This window comes from Pelodiscus sinensis, chromosome 3 (genome assembly GCF_049634645.1).
Source record: "Pelodiscus sinensis isolate JC-2024 chromosome 3, ASM4963464v1, whole genome shotgun sequence".
NCBI classification, from domain to species: Eukaryota; Metazoa; Chordata; order Testudines; family Trionychidae; genus Pelodiscus; species Pelodiscus sinensis.
The window spans coordinates 195,276,881-195,297,231 of record NC_134713.1 but is presented as its reverse complement, the minus strand read 5'-3'; the positions used below and the strand labels follow the sequence as shown (position 1 = coordinate 195,297,231).

The following is a 20,351-nucleotide window of genomic DNA, read 5'->3' as shown; positions in this document are numbered from 1 at the left end:
CGCAGGCTCCCCAATGCTGAGCCTCGGGGGCCAGAGCCAGGCAAGCCAGGGGTTGTGGCTCATTCCTAAATAAACCAGTTAATTTTCAGTGATTCTTATGTGTAAAATGTATATGCCTCTTAGTAGAGGAAATTACTATAATGTATTATGGTATATATTTTTCAAATTAATCATAAGTGAATTGAGAGGAATGCAATTTTATATTTTTTCTGAAGGTTTTAATACGAAGGAGCAGCAGTCCAGCTGAACTAGATTTGAAAGAAGACTTGCAGCAGTCACATGGAAATCACAGAGAGAGAGAAATAAGTGAGTTTCAGGAAACCAAATACTTTTCCTAAGGAGTAGTAATTTGCTGTCCCATGTGCTAATTTGACAAATTACATATAGAATACTGATTGTTTTTAATCATGTTTTTTAAAATAAGATTTGTTTTTATTGTAGTACATTGCTTATGAGACTTAGTAATTCTTGCTTATTTTAGGTGAAAGTGTTAGCAGTGACATGTCCATTGGCTACAATAATGAAGTAGAGACCACCCTGGTTCCCTGGCAAACATGTGAAGAAGAACATGAAGTTACTATACCTACTGACATTTGTGTAGATGCAGATGCACATCATTGGCTGCAGCTTAGTCCTTCAGATGCTGCAAATTTAACAGGTACCAATGTTCATAGTGCAATAGATATTGTAGATTTTATTCATGAAATGATAGGATTTAGGAATATAAGAATGGCCTTACTGGGTCCAACCAAATGTCCCTCTAGTACAGTATCCTGTCTTCCAGAAATGGCCCATGCCAGATGCTCCGAGGGAGTGTACAGAATAGATAATTATGAAGTGATCCGTCCTGTTACTCTTTCCTATCTTCTTATCCATGCTAATTAACTCTCTCTGCATGCACTTTTTTCTATTTTCAAAAGTGTTTGCTTTAAAATAGATGAGAATTATTTGGCATTAAATGTAACCCTAATGGTGTAGCTTATCTTTAAGAAAAAATATTGTAAACTCTTAGTAATGCTTCATTTTCTTTATTTTGAATAATATTAACAAAACTGTGTGTACAGTACTAGTGTCTAGAAAGTTAACCCTTCCTCAGATAATATGCATTATCACTTTTTCACTTCATCATAATGATGTGTCTGTTTGATTCCCTAATGTAACACAACTCAACAGAACAAAATACACACACACATGCAAAAATGGAAGGCAGTGAAACAAAGCCAGTAAATACTATATATTGTATGTTATTAAATGAGGGACAGTCATGTAAGAACATGATAGTGAAATGAACGTCAGACATCATTAGTATCTCAAAGTGAAGGTCATCTCTTTAGGTTTCTTGTTTGTGCTCTGGTATCTTTCTTCTTGAGGTGACACAAGTAATTAGCTATTTTGTCAAGAGATACATTAGAAGTAGAAACAGCAATTCATCCACCCTCCACCCGATGAAACAGAAAAGTATTTTTTTCTGTAAGGCTATATGTGAAGTTAAGGGTAATGAGTATATTTGTGATATTCTATTCTTACTGGTTTCTAAATATTAAGAAAGTGGAGGAAGAGATCTGTACTTACAAGAATATCATCTTATGATTAAAAAACTGGGTCTACTATAGTTAAAATGATCAGAATTTAATGTCCAAATATTTAATAATCATAGAACACTAGAACTGGAAGGGACCTCAGCATGTAATCAAGTTCAGTCCCCTGCCCTCACGACAGGACCCAGTACCATCTAGACCATTTCTGATAGATGTCTATCTAACCTGCTCTTAAATATCTCCAGAGCTGGAGATTCCACAATCTCCGGAGGCAGCTTATTCCAGTGTTTAACCACCCTGGCAGTTAGGAACATTTTCCTAATGTCCAACCTAAACCTCCCTTGCTGCAGTTTAAGCCCATTGCTTCTTGTCCTATCCTCGGAGGCCAAAGAAAACAATTTTTTTCCCTCCTCCTTGTGACACCCTTTTAGATACCTGAAATCCGCTATCATGTCCCCTCTCAGTTTTCTCCTTTCCAAACTAAACAAGCCCAATTCTTTCAGTCTTCCTTTGTAGGTCATGTGCTCTAGACCTTTAATCATTCTTGTTGCTCTTCTCTGGAACTATTTTTATAAAATAATTTGATCAGGAACCTAAAGTAGAAAGGCAAATGTAGTAATAATATTGTTGTTGCCTACCAGAATGAGTGTTCCTAACTGTTTTTTGCATGTTGAGGGAGTTAGCCACGTTAAATATTAACTTGTGTCTTTCTGCCTTTTTTCCTTCCTGACGATCACGCACCACACTTTGACAACCACTGATGTAAGGGGCTGCATATGCCTAAATGTTTATTTGACATTTTATTTCTGACTTTTAGATGCCGATCATGTAGGAATTAAAGGAGTGACTGGATGAGGATAACTCATAATAGGAAATTCAAGAGGTTATTAAAAGGGCCAAAATTCGATGCCTCTCAGCGAGAAAAGATAATTCCTTAATTTGATAATGAGAAAAGTGTTGCTCTGAATGTAAATTTTGTATAGTGAATGCTGAAATTCATAGCTCAGAACTTTTCCCATAACTAGTACTCCCTTGTTTTATATAAATGACTGTTTTGTTGACCACAGAGAGACTACCCATTGCATTTATAACCAGTGTAAACATTTTTTTAAAATTCTATAGACAGCAGCGAGTTCCTTGCTGATGACTGCAGTATAATTGCTGGTGGAAACCTCATAGGGTGGCATCCTGATTCAGCTGCTGTATTATGGAGGAGGATCTTCGGAATTCTTGGAGATGTGAACAATATCCAGTCTCCTAAAATCCATGCCAAAGTTTTTGGGTATCTCTATGAACTATGGTACAAACTGGCAAAGGTATTGTTTCCAAAGTGTGTTTATCATAATGTAAAGAGAATGATTTTGCATTTGCTATAAATTTCATTTACAGTATAAAAAAAGTTTATTAAGTAATAAAATACACTTTTTGTTAGAATATTTGAGCTGTTTCAACTGATCATGCTATTTTTTTTAGTGATACTATCATTTTAACTGTGAGATAATGAATAAAGTGTGCATAGAAAAATAAATAATGAAAAAGAATGTTTGAATTTTAGGAAGAACATCTAAGAAAAGACAATTCTGTGTAGTAACAAAAATAATTTGTTAATATATTCTGAAATTGTAAAATAGTAACATTGAAGCAATGAACTGAAAGTACAAAATAATCCACATGTTTTGGGAGTTACTGTAGATTTCCACAATACACACATTTTTCTGTTGAATTTGAATTCATTGGAAAGTGTGTGTACACAAACATGCATGTGAGGGAGGGGGAAGTGAAAGAGAGGATAGGACTTCTAGTAGAGAACCTGGAAAGTAATAGGGGATTGTAAATAATACTCATTTGTATGTATTACGTATTATTTTATTAATCCTTTCCTTTTTATAAATCAGATAAGGGACAATCTTGCTATCAGTTTGGACAACCAGTCTACACCCTCTCCTCCTGTTTTAATTCCACCTCTCAGAATATTTGCATCATGGTTGTTCAAGGTAAATTAGTCTTAAATTGTGCATAGTGTTTGCTGCATATCAATATTGAATCACTTAGTGGGATTTTTATGGTGTTTCTTTCTGCAATCATTGTTCTAGATACCCTGGAAAAATATTTAGCATCCACCCTTTAGTTAAATGTTTATCTAGAACAGGGGTGGGCAAAATATGGCCTGTGGGCTAGATCCAGCCCAGCATGGCTCAGCAGGACCCTTGGGCAGATTCCCTGTCTGTCACAGCCCCACATGCCACTCAAAGCAGCTGGCTGCTAGGGGCCAGTGTGAATGTCTCTGCACAGCATGCCCCTTGGAGGAAAAGGGTCTCTGCGCACTGCCCCACCCCCAGCACAATTCTCCAATTGACCAGTCAAACTGACCAATTGGAGCTGCAGGTGCAGTGCTTGCAGGTGCCTGCAGCCTGTTGAGACTCACTGCCCCCCTACCTCCAAGGTGCATGTTGAATAGAAAACACATACTTGCCCCAGCAGCTGGCAACTTAAAATGTTGTGTGAGGTCACATAAGCCAGGGAGTCTGCACAAGGGTCCTGCTGGGCTGCTGGCTAGGACTTACTACAGTAAGTACCTCCCAGCCAGAACCTGATCATGCATCTCACCCCCTCCCATACCCCAACCCTCTGCTCCTTTGACAGCCCCTCTCCCCTACACTCACATCCCCTCCTAGGCCCTGCATCCCAATCAGTGCTCCCTCTAAGACTTTCTATCCTTGAGTGGGTTGAATTTTCTTTTGGCGGGGGGAGGGGTTGATATTTCTTATGTGCAACACAAATATTGACGTAGAATATGCATAGTTAAACATTGTAAGCATAGCTCCTTGTTGTTTAATATGAAATCAAATAAAAAGACAATTAACACTACCGTTGGAATACATGTATTATTGTCCTTTTTAATAATTCAAGCTAGTAAACACACCAAAATGCATATTGCCAGCACATAGTTCAGCTTTCAGATGCAAACCACATCTGAGTCAACTAGAAATAGCCATGCTCCCCTTACAAATACTAATACTGTATTTACTGACACTAGAAAAGAGAGTAAAAGGCATTCTCTAAGGCTTATACAGTTTCTCTGGGGAATGTTTTAGGACCCATGCTATACAAGAAAAAGTGAAACAGAGACCTGTAAAAATAGATACAAGTTCTCCTGGTTTGAAACTTTCACCTTGTGTGACACCAACTCAGAGTAGAAGCCGCAGAGAAAATTAACACATGGTTTCAGGGTTTGTAGACAGTTCCATGTTTCAAAGAGCTTGCAGATAAGGGTTCATTCTACAAAACAACTAGCATCACACATATTACTTGCTACTTCTGACTCATAAGAGCCAGAAATCTACCACATAGCAAAAATCTTGCCTTAATGCAACACAATATACCATGTATTAATTAGTAATACAGGATTCAAAAAATAATAAATAATTAAGATCAGAATTTTAGATATCTGTAACACTCCAAAAACTTCTGTTAAAAGAATCCTTTTCTTTCTTATCTTAAGCCATTAACACCTATGTAAACTTTGTTTGAAATGTAATCATGTACATGTCCATGCACCCCCCTCCTATGTAGCCTTCTCTGCGGCTTTCCCCCAATTCAGCCAGAGAGGACTGCCATCTGGACTACAGCAAGTAAATCAGGACACCCCAAAATCCCCCTTGCCTCCACCTCACTGCACAGATGCAAGCACTTACCCTTACCCTTCCCCTTTCCTCTACCTACCCTTGTGTAATCTCCTCCCCACCACCCAGGCAGGGGGCTGGGATAAAATCCTGCTTCTCCGATTGAATTCACCAGCAGGCTAGGTAGGAGCTAGGACAAAACATACAGCATTAACAAATTATCCCCCACCTCACCCCTGGACACACAGCACAAACTCACTCTCCACTTCCACCTCACCCCAATGCTAGCACCCATCCATCTTCTTTTCCCCCCACCTATCCCATGCATTCAGGTTCCCCCCTCCCCCGCCCCTTCCTAGTCAAGGATGCTTAATGAAAGTGCAAACTCTTTCCCACTCCCACCTCCGGACAGTTAGTCCCTTTTTCCTCATCTCTCCAAACTCTCCAATCCCACAACTCTTTGGCCAGCCAGTTATTTCTTCCCTCCTTATTTCCCCTCCCTAACTGCTCTCTGAGCTCCTCCATTTCAAGTAGGCAGCTATGTTTGAAGCTACTCAGTGTCAGACGGCCACTTCCCCAACCAGTCAGCTGAGCTCCCTGCCTGTGAGCTCTGAGTCTCTGGGTGGGACTCATTAAACAGCTGTGCGGCCATGCAACTGCGCAGCTTACTGGGATCTAATTTTTTTCTCTCCTACTCCTGGTCACAACTAGGAACGTTAGCACGTAGTCATTTACCCGGTTAACCGACAAGCTTGGGCTCATCAGTTAATCCTAATGACTACTTTCACCCTCCTCCAAAGGATGGGAAGGCGGGAGTTAGCTCCCTATGTGTGCTGGCTCCTGCAGAGCCACCTCTCCTCCTCCCACTGCCTCTCACAGAGGCAGCATTGTGCAGGGGGAGGGTGCAGGTGGGAGCTGGTTCTTGGGGAAGCTGGATTAAAGCCAACTCCCTATGTGTACCAGCTCCCATGAAGCTGCCTGCCTTCTACATTGCTGTCTCTGACAGAGAAGCGGCAATGCGGGGTTGGGGGCAGAAGGGCCAGCGGGAGTCAGTACATGGGGGAAGCTGGCTTTCAAGCTGGCTCCCTGTGCGTACAGGTTCCCACAGAGCTGCCTGCTCCCCAGCTCCATGCTGCTACCTCTGTATCAAGACAGTGGGGGTGGGAGCAGGTAGGAGCCAGAGATCACAGGGAGCTGGCTTAAAAGCCAACTCCCTGTGAGCACCGGCTCCCACCTGCCCCCCCTACATGTAAACATGGAACCGATGAAAAATTTGGCAGTTACATGCTTACCAAAAACCACCTTTGCTAACATCCCTAGTCACTCACAACCCCTTCTTCCCCTATCCTTCATCCCAGATCTCGCACTGTCTCCATTAATATAATTGAAAAGTGCAGCCTCTGACCACTTACCAAAACTTTGGAATGCCCCCCTCCCATCAAAAAATATTACCCACCCCAGCCTAGAATAACTCTTCAGTATCCAAGACATTTGTTGGCACATATATATAAATTGGTTGCTATAAGTTATAAATATACCTTGCTGGAGATACAGATTTGAATGATTTAGTAACTAAAGAGATCTGTTAATAAAACTTCTGTACTTCTTTCAGGCAACAAGCTTGCCAAATGAATATAAAGAAGGCAAGCTTCAAGCATACAGGTTGATCTGTGCTATGATGACTAGGCGCCAAGATGTTTTGCCAAATTCTGATTTTCTAGTGCATTTTTACCTCGTGATGCACATTGGCCTAACTAGTGAAGATCAGGTAAAAGCTTGAATTTTCTTTTAAAAATAATTTATTTACATTTAATATGTTTACTACTGCACTTACACATTTGTACTACATTGTTTTGATGCCAACGCCTGGATTAGTAATTCTGAAGCTTTGAAGTTATGGACTACATGAGAAATTCCAGAGGACTGGAAAAGTGCAAATATAGTACTAATCTATAAAAAGGGAAATAAGGCTAAAGAATTATAGACCAGTCAGCTTAACTTCTGTAACTTTTGTCAGACAATGGAGCAAATAATTAAGCAATCAGTTTGCAAAGATCTAGAAGATAATAAGTTGATATGTAATGGCAGAGATTTGTCAAGGTGAAAAAATATCAAACCAACCTGATAGTTTTTGTGATAGGGTAACAAGCCTTGTGAATGTAGGGAGGAGAGTGGTAGACTTGGTATATCTTTGTCTTCAGTAAAGCATTTGGTACTGTCTCGCATGACCCTCTCATTAACTAGGGAAATGCAATCTAGATGGAACTACTATAAGGTGCGTGCAAATCAGGGTTCACACTTATGCTAGAAGGGCATCATGCAGTGGTCCCCAACCATTTGGGGTTGCCGGGCACCAGGGGGTGGGGCCCCACCTTGCACACCCAGGGGCGGGGCCCCCCATAGCCGCATTCCCGGGGCCGGCGCTCTCCCCTCAAGCGCCGCGCGCCCGGGGCCAGCGCTCTCGAAGTGCTGCGCACCTGGCTCATCCTGCAAGCGCTGCGCGCCTGGGGCTGGCGCTGGTGCTCCCCCCCCAAGCACCGCGTGCCCAGGGCCTGCGCTCCCCCCATGCGCCGCGTGCCCAGAGCGTGGGCAGTCAATCCGCGGCGCCCCGAGGGCTGGCGCTCACCGTGCGCCCGGGGCCGGCTTCGGCACCACGCATGCACCACGTGCCCGGGGCCAGGCCAGCCCTGAGCACTTGGCGGGCGCAGACAAGTGCCCCCGCGGGCGCCATGACACCGTGTTGGGGACCACTGGCATAATGCATGGGGTCCCTCAAGGATCAGTTCTATGTCCATTCTGTTCAATATCTTAGGGTATGTCTATACTAGCTCGTTAATTTGAGCAAGGCAGGATAATTAGGGCAAGCGGAGTTGCAAATGAAGCCTGGGATTTAAATATCTCGGGCTTCATTTGCATGTTCCCGGGCGCTGCCATTTTTAAATCCCCCTTAGTCTGAACTCGGTGCCTGCGGCTACACGCGGCATGGAGTAAGTAGTTCGAATTAAAGATCCCAATTCGAACTACCATTACTCCTTGTGGAATGTCCAGCGCCCGGGAACATGCATATGAAGCCCGGGATATTTAAATCTGGCTTCATTTGCAACTCCACTTGCCCTGATTACCCTACCTAGCTCTAGCTAGTGTAGACGTACCCTTAATGATTTAGGTAATGGCATAGAAAGTAAGCTTATAAAATTTGCAGAGGATACCAAGCTGGGAGGGGTTGCAAGTGTTTTGGAGGATAGGATTAAAATTCAAAATAATCTGGACAAACTGGAGAAATTGTCTGAAGTTAACAGGATGAAATTCAGTAAGGGTAAATGCAAAGTACAGGCAGTCCCCGGGTTACGTCAATCCGACTTAAGTTGGACCCCTAGTTACGAATGGGGGAGAGAGGGAGCGCAGCTAGTGCGGGGTGCCTCCCCCACTGTCGCCGCCTCCGGCAGCGCGGTAGGCGCTTCCTCCCAGCAGACCAGGGAGACGCGGAGCTAGCGTCCCCCCCCCCCCCCCCCCCCAGCAGACCGGGGAGACGCGGAGTGGCTTTTCTCGCCGCGGAGGACGCGGGTCCCGCCACCCGCGTCCTCCATGGCGAGAAAAGCCGCTCCGCGTCTCCCTGGTCTGCTGGGGGGGGTGCAGCTAGTGCGACCTCCCTCCCCCCCCCCAGCAGACCAGGCTTTTCTCGCCGACGCCTGGGGTAGAGCAGCGGGAGCGCTGCTGGGTTGGTCCCACAATGCTGAAGTGCAACGCTACTGGACCAACCCAGCAGCACCCCAGCTGCTCTGCCTCAGGTGTCCGCAACTCAGCCGCTGCTGAAACTGACCAGCGGCTGACTACAGGAAGCCCGAGGCAGAGCTGCTCTGCTCCGGGCTTCCTGGAATCAGCTGCTGATCAGTTTCAGCAGCGGCTGACTTGGGGACACCTGGGGTAGAGCAGCTGGGGTGCTGCCGGGTTGGTCCCGCCGCGCCAAGGGTCAGCGCTACCAGACCAACCCAGCAGCACTCCAGCTGCTCTGCCCTAGGCATGTCCGATTCAGCCGCTGCTTTCTGGTCAGTTTCAACAGCAGCTGAATCTGGACGCCTGGGACAGAGCAGCTGGGGTGCTGCCGGATTGGTCCCTGGAGCGCCGTACCTCGGCGCTGCGGGGACCAACCTGGCAGCACCCCAGCTGCTCTACCCCAGGTGTCCCCAAGTCAGCTGCTGCTGAAACTGATCAGCGGCTGATTCCAGGAAGCCCGGGGCAAAGCAGCTCTGCCTCCGGCTTCCTGTAGTCAGCCGCTGGTCGGTTTCAGCAGCGGCTGAATCGGGGTCACCTGGGGTACAATATGTACCAGTTCCGACTTACGTACAAATTCAACTTAAGAACAAACCTACAATCCCTATCTTGTACGTAACCCAGGGACTTTCTGTACTCCATTTAGAAAGGAACAGTGAGTTGCATACATACAAAATGGGAAATAGCTGCCTGGGAAGGAGTGCTGCAGAAAGGGATCTGGAGGTTATAATGGACCACAAGTTAATATGAGTCAACAGTATGTCAGTGATGCAAAAAAAGCAAATATTCTTGGATGTATTAGTAAGATTTTGGGAAGCAAGACATGAGAAGTAATTCTTTCGCTCTGCTCCGTGCTGATTAGACCTCAGCAGGAATGTTGTACCCAGTTCTGGGCACCATATTTCAGAACAGGTGTGGACAAATTGGAGAAAGTCCAAAGAAGAGCAACAATAATAAGTAAAAATCCAGAAAACATGACCTATGAAGGAAAATTGAAAGAATTGGATTTGTTTAGTGTGGAAAAGATAAGTCTGAAAGGGATAGGAAATGTAAAATTTTTCAAGTATATAAAAGGTTGTTAAAAGGAGGGAGAAGAATTATTCTTCTTTACCTGTGAGGATAGGACAAGAACAGCAAGGGAGAATTAAGTTGGATATTAGGAAAAACTTCCTAACTGTCAGAGTAGTTAAGCACTAGAATAAATTGCCTAGGGAGGCTGTAGAATCTCCATCATTTGAAGATTTTTAAGACCAGGTTCGACAAACACCTCTCAGAGATGATCTAGATAATACTTCAGCCGTGAATACAGGGGACTGGACTTGATGACATCTCGAAGTCCCTTCCAGTTCTAGTATTCTAAATTGTTCTCCCTGTTTGTGTATTGTATATTTGCCTCCTTTTCTGTTCTCTCAAATTTTGTTCTCTCCAGCTGGCAAACTTTCAAACTGCTGCAGGTTTGCCTGTTTCCTCAGTAAAAGAAATCGTTTTTCTTTGAGTAGTGTCCTTGTGGGTGCTGCACTTCAGTTGTGCACCTTACCTCTGTGTCTTTGGTGGGACAATTTGGTAGCAGTGCCCATTCGTCTCTCACTTGTGCCCAGTTTATCCTCATGCCCCGTTCAGAGGCTATCTAGGGCTGCATGGGCAAATTGCCCTCAGTTTCTTCTCAATCTCCTCCAGCAGAGTGGAATTTAGTTTGTGTTTTTCTTTTATTAATATTCCTAGCATATTAGATCTTAGCAACAGTAGTAGTGGTATGTTTATTACCTTATAGCTTAAGGGATGCTTATTCACATTTACTTATTTTTATTCTTTAAAAGAATACATTTTTGGTTTCTTCCCCCATATCAAGGGCCCTCACAAATTTTCTTCTGTCTGGAATGCTGCACTCAATAGGCTTAAAAGGTGCCTTTTTTGGCAACAGTCTCTGTTGCCCAGGGTATTTTTTGGGAGACTCATATTCTCAGCAAATTCAAGATCCATCGCTTCTTTTAAGGGAAGATCCTTTAAGAGCAGGGAACTAAAGTATTAGGTTTAAATGATGGAGCAAGCTTTAAGACTAGCTTCTGTCCCAGGTGCAGAGAAACCCCCTCTGTACAGAGACCCTCTACATCATCAGTGCCCTATTGACATCAAGATAATGGTGATGAGAACTTCCAAGGGAAAGATGGCACTGAAACCTTGGTCTCTGACACTGTCTGTGAGTAAGATACTGACAACTGTGGAGAAGATCCCAAGAGCTTTTAAGGTTAAAGAGGACGATAAGAGGAGGAGAGCAGAGAGTTCCTCCTCAAAGACAACTTGATTACTTCAGGCCCCAAAGGGGAGTGCTGATGAAGGTCTTAGAATTTCAGGCACTATGAAAGATGTCAACTAAGACTAATATGACAAAGAGGGCAGTTTCAGTAGAATATGTGATCCCCTCATTGACAGGGCTTCAGACAATGGCATCCAGAACATTATCATTCTCTGTAGAAAGTTCTTTTGTGCCCCCAATACTGCAGAAATTTTGGTACCCAAAAGATCTAGACAATGGTCGATCCTGCTGTGAGAGCAGGGGACTGGACTCGATGACCTTTCAAGGTCCCTTCCTGTTCTAGTATTCTATGATTCTATGATCTTATGGTACTGAATAGGAATGTAATAGTGTAGTTGATTAACTGATAAGCAAAAGCTTATAGGTTAATGCTATAGACTACATGCATTCTTCCCTCCTCCCCCCGCCAGTACATTTTTAGCAGGCTGGCCAGCAGCTCTGGCTCACACTGGGTTTGGGACCTCCCACTCTGTGGCTCTGCATTTAAAGTGTATTAGGAGCTGACTGGACATGCAGCCTAGCTCAGTTCTGGCTTATGCAGGGTCTGGGAGCTCAGACCCTCACCCCAGACAGGGGCTGCTACCACCCCATGCTACTGCCTCTTTATCAAAGGCAGCAGCATAGGGCGACAGGCAGCTGGTCCACAAGGGGAGACGGTTTTTAAACTGGCTCTCCTCACAGACCAGCTCCTGCCTGGCAGCTCAGAGTGGTAGGGAGCTCCTTGGGAGTGAGGCCAAAGCGCACTGACTGCCAGCCCCACAACTGGGGACTATCGTACAGTCAACTAACTGATAAGAATTCATGAGGTTAATCAACTATTCAGTTAACCAATATTTAAAATTCCTAGTACTGAATGGGCCTGAGTTACCACAACTTGGTACCAAGGCCTGCTGGATCACCAACTGCTCGTATTTCTGTGAAACCTGAGTCTTCCACAACTTCTGTTATCCATGATGAGGGGTTGTCATCTATGATACATTATATGGAGGAGCATTCTGACCCAGACCCTCAATTTTCTGTTCGAGGCTTTCCAATTTATTCCAGGACACTTTATTTCTCAGTACAGATGCAGCAAAGGCAGGAGAAGTCTCCTGGCTTCTAACACGTAAGATGGCCATTGTTCAACACTTGTCCCTATGTCTTATGGTCCATCTTATTGGCCTTAGTGACGTTCATGAGCAATGTACTACCAGCGGTTTTGGGGGATCCTGACTGAGTCTCATAAGGAACACAGAAGACTTCATTTCCTGGAACTGTCCATCCCTCCACTTCACTTTGGTTGCTTTGGTGCCAGAGTTCAGTCAGTCCTCCCAGGTTCTCCCATTGTTGTTGGCTCCTATATTTCTGGCATCAGTGGACATTGTCACGCCTGTGGGTTCTTTGGCTCTTCAATATGTGTCAGCATCTACTTTGGCCCCATTGGCAGGCATGGATTTATTGGCGATACTGACTCCATTTTCATCATTGGTAGCTCTGGTGCCAACAACTCCAGCACTGAGTGTTTCAGCACCATCCGCTCCAATGCCGACAACCCCTCCTTTTCTATTTTATGAGAAACAATCAAATTCCATGCATATCCCATTGTCTTGGCACAACCAAACCCTTACCTTGCTTTAAGTTATCGTTGAGAGGAAGCTGAATACCAAATTGGTGGTCCTAGCTCTTAGGAGCAGTTCTTAAACAAATGGATGTATTGATGGAGAGACAGAAGCACTTTTCTAAAATATATAGTAGATCTTTTTATTGACTTTGTCACAAAAAGAGGGAGAGTGCTAATAAAATTGCTGATAACACTTAAGTTGGAAGCTATCACAAGTACAGAGGAGGATCAGAATACCATACAACCGTGGTCCCCAACACGGTGCCCGCGGGCGCTATGGCGCCCGCGGGGGCATTTCCATCCGCCCGCCAGGTGCTCGGGGCTGGCCTAGCTCCGGGCGCATGGCGGGGGGAGCGCCGGCCCCGGGCGCGCGGCGCATGGCGGGGGGAGCGCCGGGCGCGCGGTGCTGGCGGCGGGGAGCGCCGGGTGTGCGGCGCTGGCAGGGGGGAGCGCTGGGCGTGCGGCGCATGGCGGGGGGAGCGCCGGCCCCGGGCGCACGGCGCATGGCGGGGGGGAGCGCCGGCCCCGGGTGCACGGCGCATGGCGGGGGGAGCGCCGGCCCCAGGCGCGCGGTGCTTGGCGGGGGGAGCGCCGGCCCCGGGCATGTGGCTATGGGGGGGGGCCGCCCCGGGGCGCAAGTGTCCCCGCCCCCTGGCGCCCGGCGGGCGAACGGCCATGCCCCCTGGCGCCCGACAACCTCGAAAGGTTGGGGACCACTGCCATACAAGAATATCCAGATAACCTTGTAAATTGAAGTACTAGAAATGGTATGGAATTTAGTCATGCGAAATGCAGAGTCAAGCATTTCGGGACTACTGACAAGAATTTTTGCTATAAAATGAGGGCATATCACTTGGAGGTAACTGAACAAAAACATGTGGGTCCATTGGTTGATCATAGGATTACTATGAGCCTCTAATGTGATTCTGCTTACTTTCATGGCTTGCATGAATGCAATTTCTAGCTTCTGTGTTAAATCTTGGTGAAAAATTGAGCAATACCTCAGTGGGAAATCAGGAAATGAGTGACTTAAGGAAATTATTGATTAATGTGAGGAACAGATAGCTAGAGCCCTGCATGAATAAAAAAATTGGTATTTGCATCCACATCCTTATCTGCAAAAATGAGTCACGGATATCTTCATCCACATCTGCGGATGCAGGTACCTGCGGATATAATGCATATATCCATGGATTTGCGGGGCTTTCCTGATATCAGAAAGAGGTCTGCTCTTAAAATAATTTTCTGTTTTCACGCAAATGTACATTGTCAAAAAACTACAGGAAGGAAGATATTTTAAACAAAATGGAATATTTCTAAAAATTGCCTTCCATGTTTTTTTATGAGGGTATCAATAAATCTTCTAAAAATGTATTCATGTGGTGGCAGTTCATGGGGACAGAGCCTTTTCACTACACCTATCATTGAAAGATGTTATTCCACAGGAATGTGAGAATCCTGACAAGGAAAAATGTTACACAAAGTTCAGGAGCCTAAAGATGACACATCTGATTTTCCAGGATAAAATGTCAAAAAGATGTTGCTGAGTATCAAAACATTTATTTAAAGCAGGTTTAGCTGCACATAGTTGATGCTGTGGAATAGAATTTTCCTTGCCACGATTATTAAAATTTTAAAGGGATATATACACAAAGATTTTTGTGGTGTCATGAATACAAATATCTAAATTAATTTTTTTATTGCAATTAGTAGACACATTAAATCTTCTAGCAAACACCAAAAATGGAAACTGATGCGTCTTGTACTAGCCAAATGGAAAGCTAATACAGGTCCAGTTTCTTCAGAATGTTTAAAAGTAAGGATGTTAAGTATTGAGTAAATGACAAATTGTGTACTCAGTATAATTTGTATTGAGTACACAATTAGTTGATAAGGGGCCACTGTGGCTCTGCAGTTTAAATGTAGTAGGAACTGGTGTGCAGGCAGCCTGGCTCCTACTATATTTAAACTGCAAAGCCACAGCGGGAGTAGGTCTGAGACCCAGCCCAAGCCGGGACTTCCTTAGTCCCAGCTCACATTGGGTGCCATGCTGTGCCACTGCCTTTTATATGTAGTAAGAGCTAGCCCGGTATGTTTAGATTTCTTTATCTCAGTGTTGGTAGTAATGACTGCTATATTAATTTAAATGTCTTGTATATTTCGTCTTGTCATTGCAATTTTTGTTTTGTATTTCTTAAAATCAGTGATAAAATTTAAAATGAAGTACTCACTGCCGTGTACTCTAAACATAAACTGCTCTTGTTTCTCTTTAACTGTAACTTACTACTACAAAGTTGAATTTTACTGGCATTTTACAGCCAGTGAACCTACAGCCACAACACTTTCATCTTGGAATAGCATTTAATTTAATTGTTATATACAAATATATATCATCAATATATTTTACAATCTAGAATTTAAATTCGGTCAAGGTGTAAAGACTGCATAGTGAATGCAGACTCTGAGTTATAAACCACTCCAAAGTTTTTCAGTTTTGTCACATGATAACACTGTCCTTTGTTCTGTCGAGGCTTGCTGATTTTTGCCTCTTGGTGGCACACTTGACTGCAAGTTTCCTGTCATGTTATAGTGCCTTGATTTTTGTCAACTTTTAAATTATCTGAAAAGCAGCTCGGAGAAACCATTTTTTCCTTTAGATTTTCCAAACCCATGAATAAATGCATTTGTTCTGAGTATTACTACATTTTATTTAGCTGAAAGTCAGCACTGTGATTAATATCAAGCTGCTAGATCATAACTCAAATCTGTTTCATAAACTGAGAATAAAATTTGCTATAGGTAAACATGTAAGAATATTTATAAAGAAGGTGGTTATATTAGCCAAAATTAGCTGACTTGATTTGAGAAAACTTCATTTTTCAACTGGAAAAATTATAGTACTCAGCGAGTATATTTTGTACCAATTGGGGTATAACATTATGACCTGACATGAAAGTACTCAATCTTAATGCCTATTGTTCAACAACTACGGTATAGTGCATTAGACATCTGTGTAAACTTTTGGTGACATGAAACTATGTATTTCATAATTTGCTACCTATTGATATATTTGTATAATGGAATAAGTTAACATCTGACATATATTACATAGCATAAGAAGACCCTTAGTACTTAATGTTATCTACAGAATTCATCCCTTGCTTCAGAAATATAGACCAGAATATAAACATTCATTTAAAAAAAAAAGTTCCTGTCCCTTATGGAAAACCTCCCAAAGAAGTGGATACAAATGTATATAGTGATATTTGTTTGAGTCTGCACACAGCCTGAAACAGTAGCTTAGACAAATATAAATGACTCCATTAGCACAGTAGGGTATTAAATTTGAGATCTAATTATGCAAATTGCATCATCAGTCTTGTTAACTATCTGATCATTTTACCATTTAGCTAATGCTGAAGTTATCACACACATTCAAATATTTACCATAGCTGCTTTGGTGGCAGAAGCCACAACAGTCCCTTGTCTATCTGCCAAAGCTTCTGATTTCCTCTGACACATTCGCTTTGCATTGTTGTGGACTTTCAGTGCAGAAATCTACAGCACACTCTAAATTTAAAATGTACCATTAGAACACTATGTAATTTAACATCATATTTAAATAAGGGTGATGTCATCTTTATTTTCTTGTTTGTTTCTATATTTAATGTAAAAACCTCCTAAATTTTCAAATTTATCTTAAGTTGCCCCAAATCAACTGCAATGGTGTATGGCTTCTCAGGGAACTAAATGATGCCTTAAACAAATTACTGTGCAGAACCAACACAGCTTATAACTACTAATGCAGATACTGATAAAACACACCTCAGTGGTATTTAATAGATTTGTTTAAATAAATACTTAATAATTTTATATTAGAAGATTTACCTGGTGTTGCTCGGGTCCTTAACTCAAATACATTTTATTTGTCTTCATTTAATTCATTGGTCTGGGGATGAAGGGTGCAGTATGCAAGCTACCCCAGTCCTCTCTCACCACAGCAGCTTGGTGCCAGGTGAAAAGCACCTGTCCATGGCCACTGTAGCAGGCATAGCCATAGGAGGGGAGCATGTCTCATGGCTGAGGGCAGACAGACACACAGACAGACAAACTCTTTGAAATATAAATGGACAGACAAACACATATTTCTAAAATATATTGAAGATCACTGTTACTTAATATTTATATTACAGTAGCATATACAAGCTCCAATCATAGATCCAGGGTCTCTCTGTAGTGGGCATTGTACAGACACATACAAAAAGGACAGTCCTTAGCTCCAGGTCTTTACAATCTAAGTAAATATTGTGAATAATAATCACATCCACATATGGTTGGGAAGTGTGACTGGGCAAAAGACTTCAAAGCTCACAGTAAAGGGAGCACACAACTATATTGGCCTTTTGCAGACTTGTCAACAGCAGTTCTGGGCCCAGAGCAAAATAATCAGTGGGTGCCTATGCGTGCACAAGCTGAGCCCATGCAGAGGTGGTCCACCTGACATTTTGGTGGTGTTTCACCTGTGCTGGCTGGTGCCTAGCAAGCTTCTGGTTGCACTGCTGGGTGCACTCTTCTGACATAGCCAGGTTTCCACATGCCTGCATAGCCGACTTCACCACTGCTGGTACCACTCCACGTGCATCTAGGAGCCTGGTCAATTTAAAAGGGCCCGGGGCTGCTGGCTCCCACAGCCACTCATAGGTGTTGGAACTAGAAGTGTTGGGATGATACAGCACCCCCTGACTTGAAGTAGTTTCCATTATATGCAAGATTCATAGTTTGATTTGGTGGCTTACAGCACCTCCACTAGGCAAATTGTTCTAGCACCCCACAGTGGCCAATGGCCACCGAGCCTGTTTAAGTCACCCAAGCCCCTGGCAGATGTCCTCCTCTTCTCTCCCCCCGCCCCTTTCCTGTCAGCATGCCTCACTATTTGAGTTTGTTTTTATATGGTTATATACTTAAGTTGAAAACAAACAAACAAAAAAAACTAAAGCCCAGGGGCCTTTTAATTGAAATGTGATATCAAGAGTTTCTTCGTTCCACTTGCCCGTTGACACCGGTAGAAACCTTTTCTGAAAAGTTTCATTATTTAAAAAGAAAAATTCACAAGCCTTGTACCATATGAAAGCCAGTTGTTGAAGAGTTATTCACATCGCTGACATGATTTTCATTATGACAAAGATTTGACAGCTTTCATGCAGAAAAGAAATCATGCGAAGTATTAGCAAGAAGATACTAGTTGAACAACTAACACGGTTGGGTTCATTTCAATGCACAGGCACCCAAATACGTATGCATCTTTATCTGCATATTGTATATATCTGGATAACTGCATATAGGGTACTTTTACATTGGTAAGGATAATACTTCATTGCTAAAGCACATGTTGTCTTTGTTTATCACTTTATTTCTCATACAAATCTTGTCAGACTGGCCAAGACAGCACTCCTTATTGAAGGCTGAATTTCTGCAAAACTCAAATTTTTCTTCTAGATGTTGTTAATTTTTATAGTGCTAGAAGAGGAATAAAACTAAAAAATGTCATTTTGACTTAAGTTCATACAGAAATACAATATAATTAATGGCAAACGTGACCTAACATTTCAAGCTTGCCAGAAATGTTTATATCCTCTCTTGAGGTGTGTAAAAGAACAGTATAAGTGAGTATTTTATGCAAAGCTCCCAAGGGCATTTAGAGCTGAAGATTTAGCAATTAGCTAAGAGTGAAAGAAAGATAGTGATGTAACTAAGATGCCTGTAATTTGTCCATACCTGCTTTTAATAACAAATGTCCCTGTACGAAAACATGAATAATCATATGCAACAATTGCATCACCTTTTTTTCAGACTAGAGAAATCATTTTGTATAGTGGAAATTTAAAAATTAGTCATACAGTGTGGGAAAACCCTCTCACCTTATATTTTTAAATTTTTCATATACAGATAAAAACACTTTGGGTTGATATGCCATCATACTTCACATTTATGCTGAACTTCTCTTTTGTAAGCCTAAAGAAAGGGAAGGAGGAATTGTTTTGTTTGAATTATTTATGATTCTATATGTGTACCGAGAGCAAATTGCAGAAAGGAGAACTCAGCTAGAAGTTCCCAGAAAATTCCAGAATAAGCATATGTATGGTAGTTTCTAAGAGAGCTGAGCAAATAATATTTGGGTTTTTTTTGTGGGTTTTTTTTAGGGTTTTTTTGGGTGGCGAGGGGGGCTGAACTTAAAAAAAAGTTCAGTCTGTTTCAAACAAAACATTTATAGGGGTTTTTTTGGGGGGGAGGGGTTGCAATTTTTCATCAAATTGAAAAAAATTATGTTGAACTGACCACAAAATTTTTTGAATGAGACATGATTTTCCTTTGTAGAAACTCTTAGCTAGATACTCTCAAATCATTAATTTTCGTTTTTGATGCTAAAAATGCATTTTTTCAGTGGAAAAAACAGTTCATTTAAAAACATTAGATAAGGTCTAGTTACTAACCATGATCAGTATTTTTGGTGAAGCTGTACAGAAAGCCCCTATTATGGGCAGATAGTTATGCATGTTTTACACAGCCACAACTTGAGAGTTCAGGGATGAGGAAGAGCTTCGAAATATAGTTCTTGAAAGTCCCAATGGACTCATTATGGCAGAAGAGAGGTCAAAACTTGCAACGTTCATTGAAAAGGCAAAAATTCCTGTCTGGCCACACAAGCTGAGGAGAGAGAATTACCTATTAAAAGTGAATAATAAAACACTTGGAAGATCATGATTTGAGAGTGTCTAGCTGAGAGTTTCTACAAAGGAAAATCATGTCTCATTACTCTATTAGAATTTTTGAACTTTGTCAGTAAAGTAGGGGATAAAGGAGAACCAATGAAGATCATTTAGACTTTCAAAAGGTCTTTGACAAGCTCAGGAAAAGACAGGTATTCAATATTTTGTTTAGTCCATATTGGTCAGTGTGTGACTCTGTGGCTTATTTATTATATATTCAAATCCTGTTCTGAACACAGAATTATTAATTTATTGATAGCTTTTCTGTGGGGCTTATATTATCTGAATGCTTCACAAACATTAATGCATTTATTTTCACAATCTGTGTGAAGTGAAGTGATGGTATTATCCCCATTTTACAGTGGCTCTCGATTCTAATTTCTTCCCCATGCAGTTTTGTGTTGAAGCATGCTCAGTGCAGATTGATGCTTCAAAGAATTTAGCTGCTAAACTGTCTTCTACTGAGCATGTGTGAATTGGGATTTCTCAGTCTTATATTTTAGTGAAATTTGAGCCTTTTTTTCATGCAGCAAAAGTCACATCTCTGAGACTGGGACTCATTTTTTCCTTTTCAAATTTCAAGTCACTGCTGTAAAGTGTGGAGGCCTTAGTGCTTCTTCACAATATGGTTGTAAGTAGTTTTTTAAATCTTGGGCAACATATTTTCTCCTTATCTGATTCAACAACAGCCGGACAACTTTTGCTGAAATTCTCCTTTCCCTCTGTCCCTAAACTGAA

General features: G+C 42.4%; 1 protein-coding gene across 5 annotated transcripts in view; it reads left to right on the top strand.

Moving 5' to 3' along the window:
* Nucleotides 1–20,351, top strand: part of RALGAPA2 (Ral GTPase activating protein catalytic subunit alpha 2) — a 383,681-nt gene that overhangs the window by 153,902 nt on the left and 209,428 nt on the right. For all 5 annotated transcript variants that reach the window (XR_012903061.1, XM_075925792.1, XM_075925789.1 and 2 more), the window contains 5 exons: nt 216–306; nt 482–658; nt 2,661–2,854; nt 3,434–3,532; nt 6,774–6,929. Coding sequence is in view for 4 of the 5 variants with exons in the window: in XM_075925792.1 (XP_075781907.1) it covers nt 216–306; nt 482–658; nt 2,661–2,854; nt 3,434–3,532; nt 6,774–6,929 (717 nt within the window). In the remaining variant the exon portion in view is untranslated. The remainder of the gene's footprint in view (nt 1–215; nt 307–481; nt 659–2,660; nt 2,855–3,433; nt 3,533–6,773; nt 6,930–20,351) is intronic.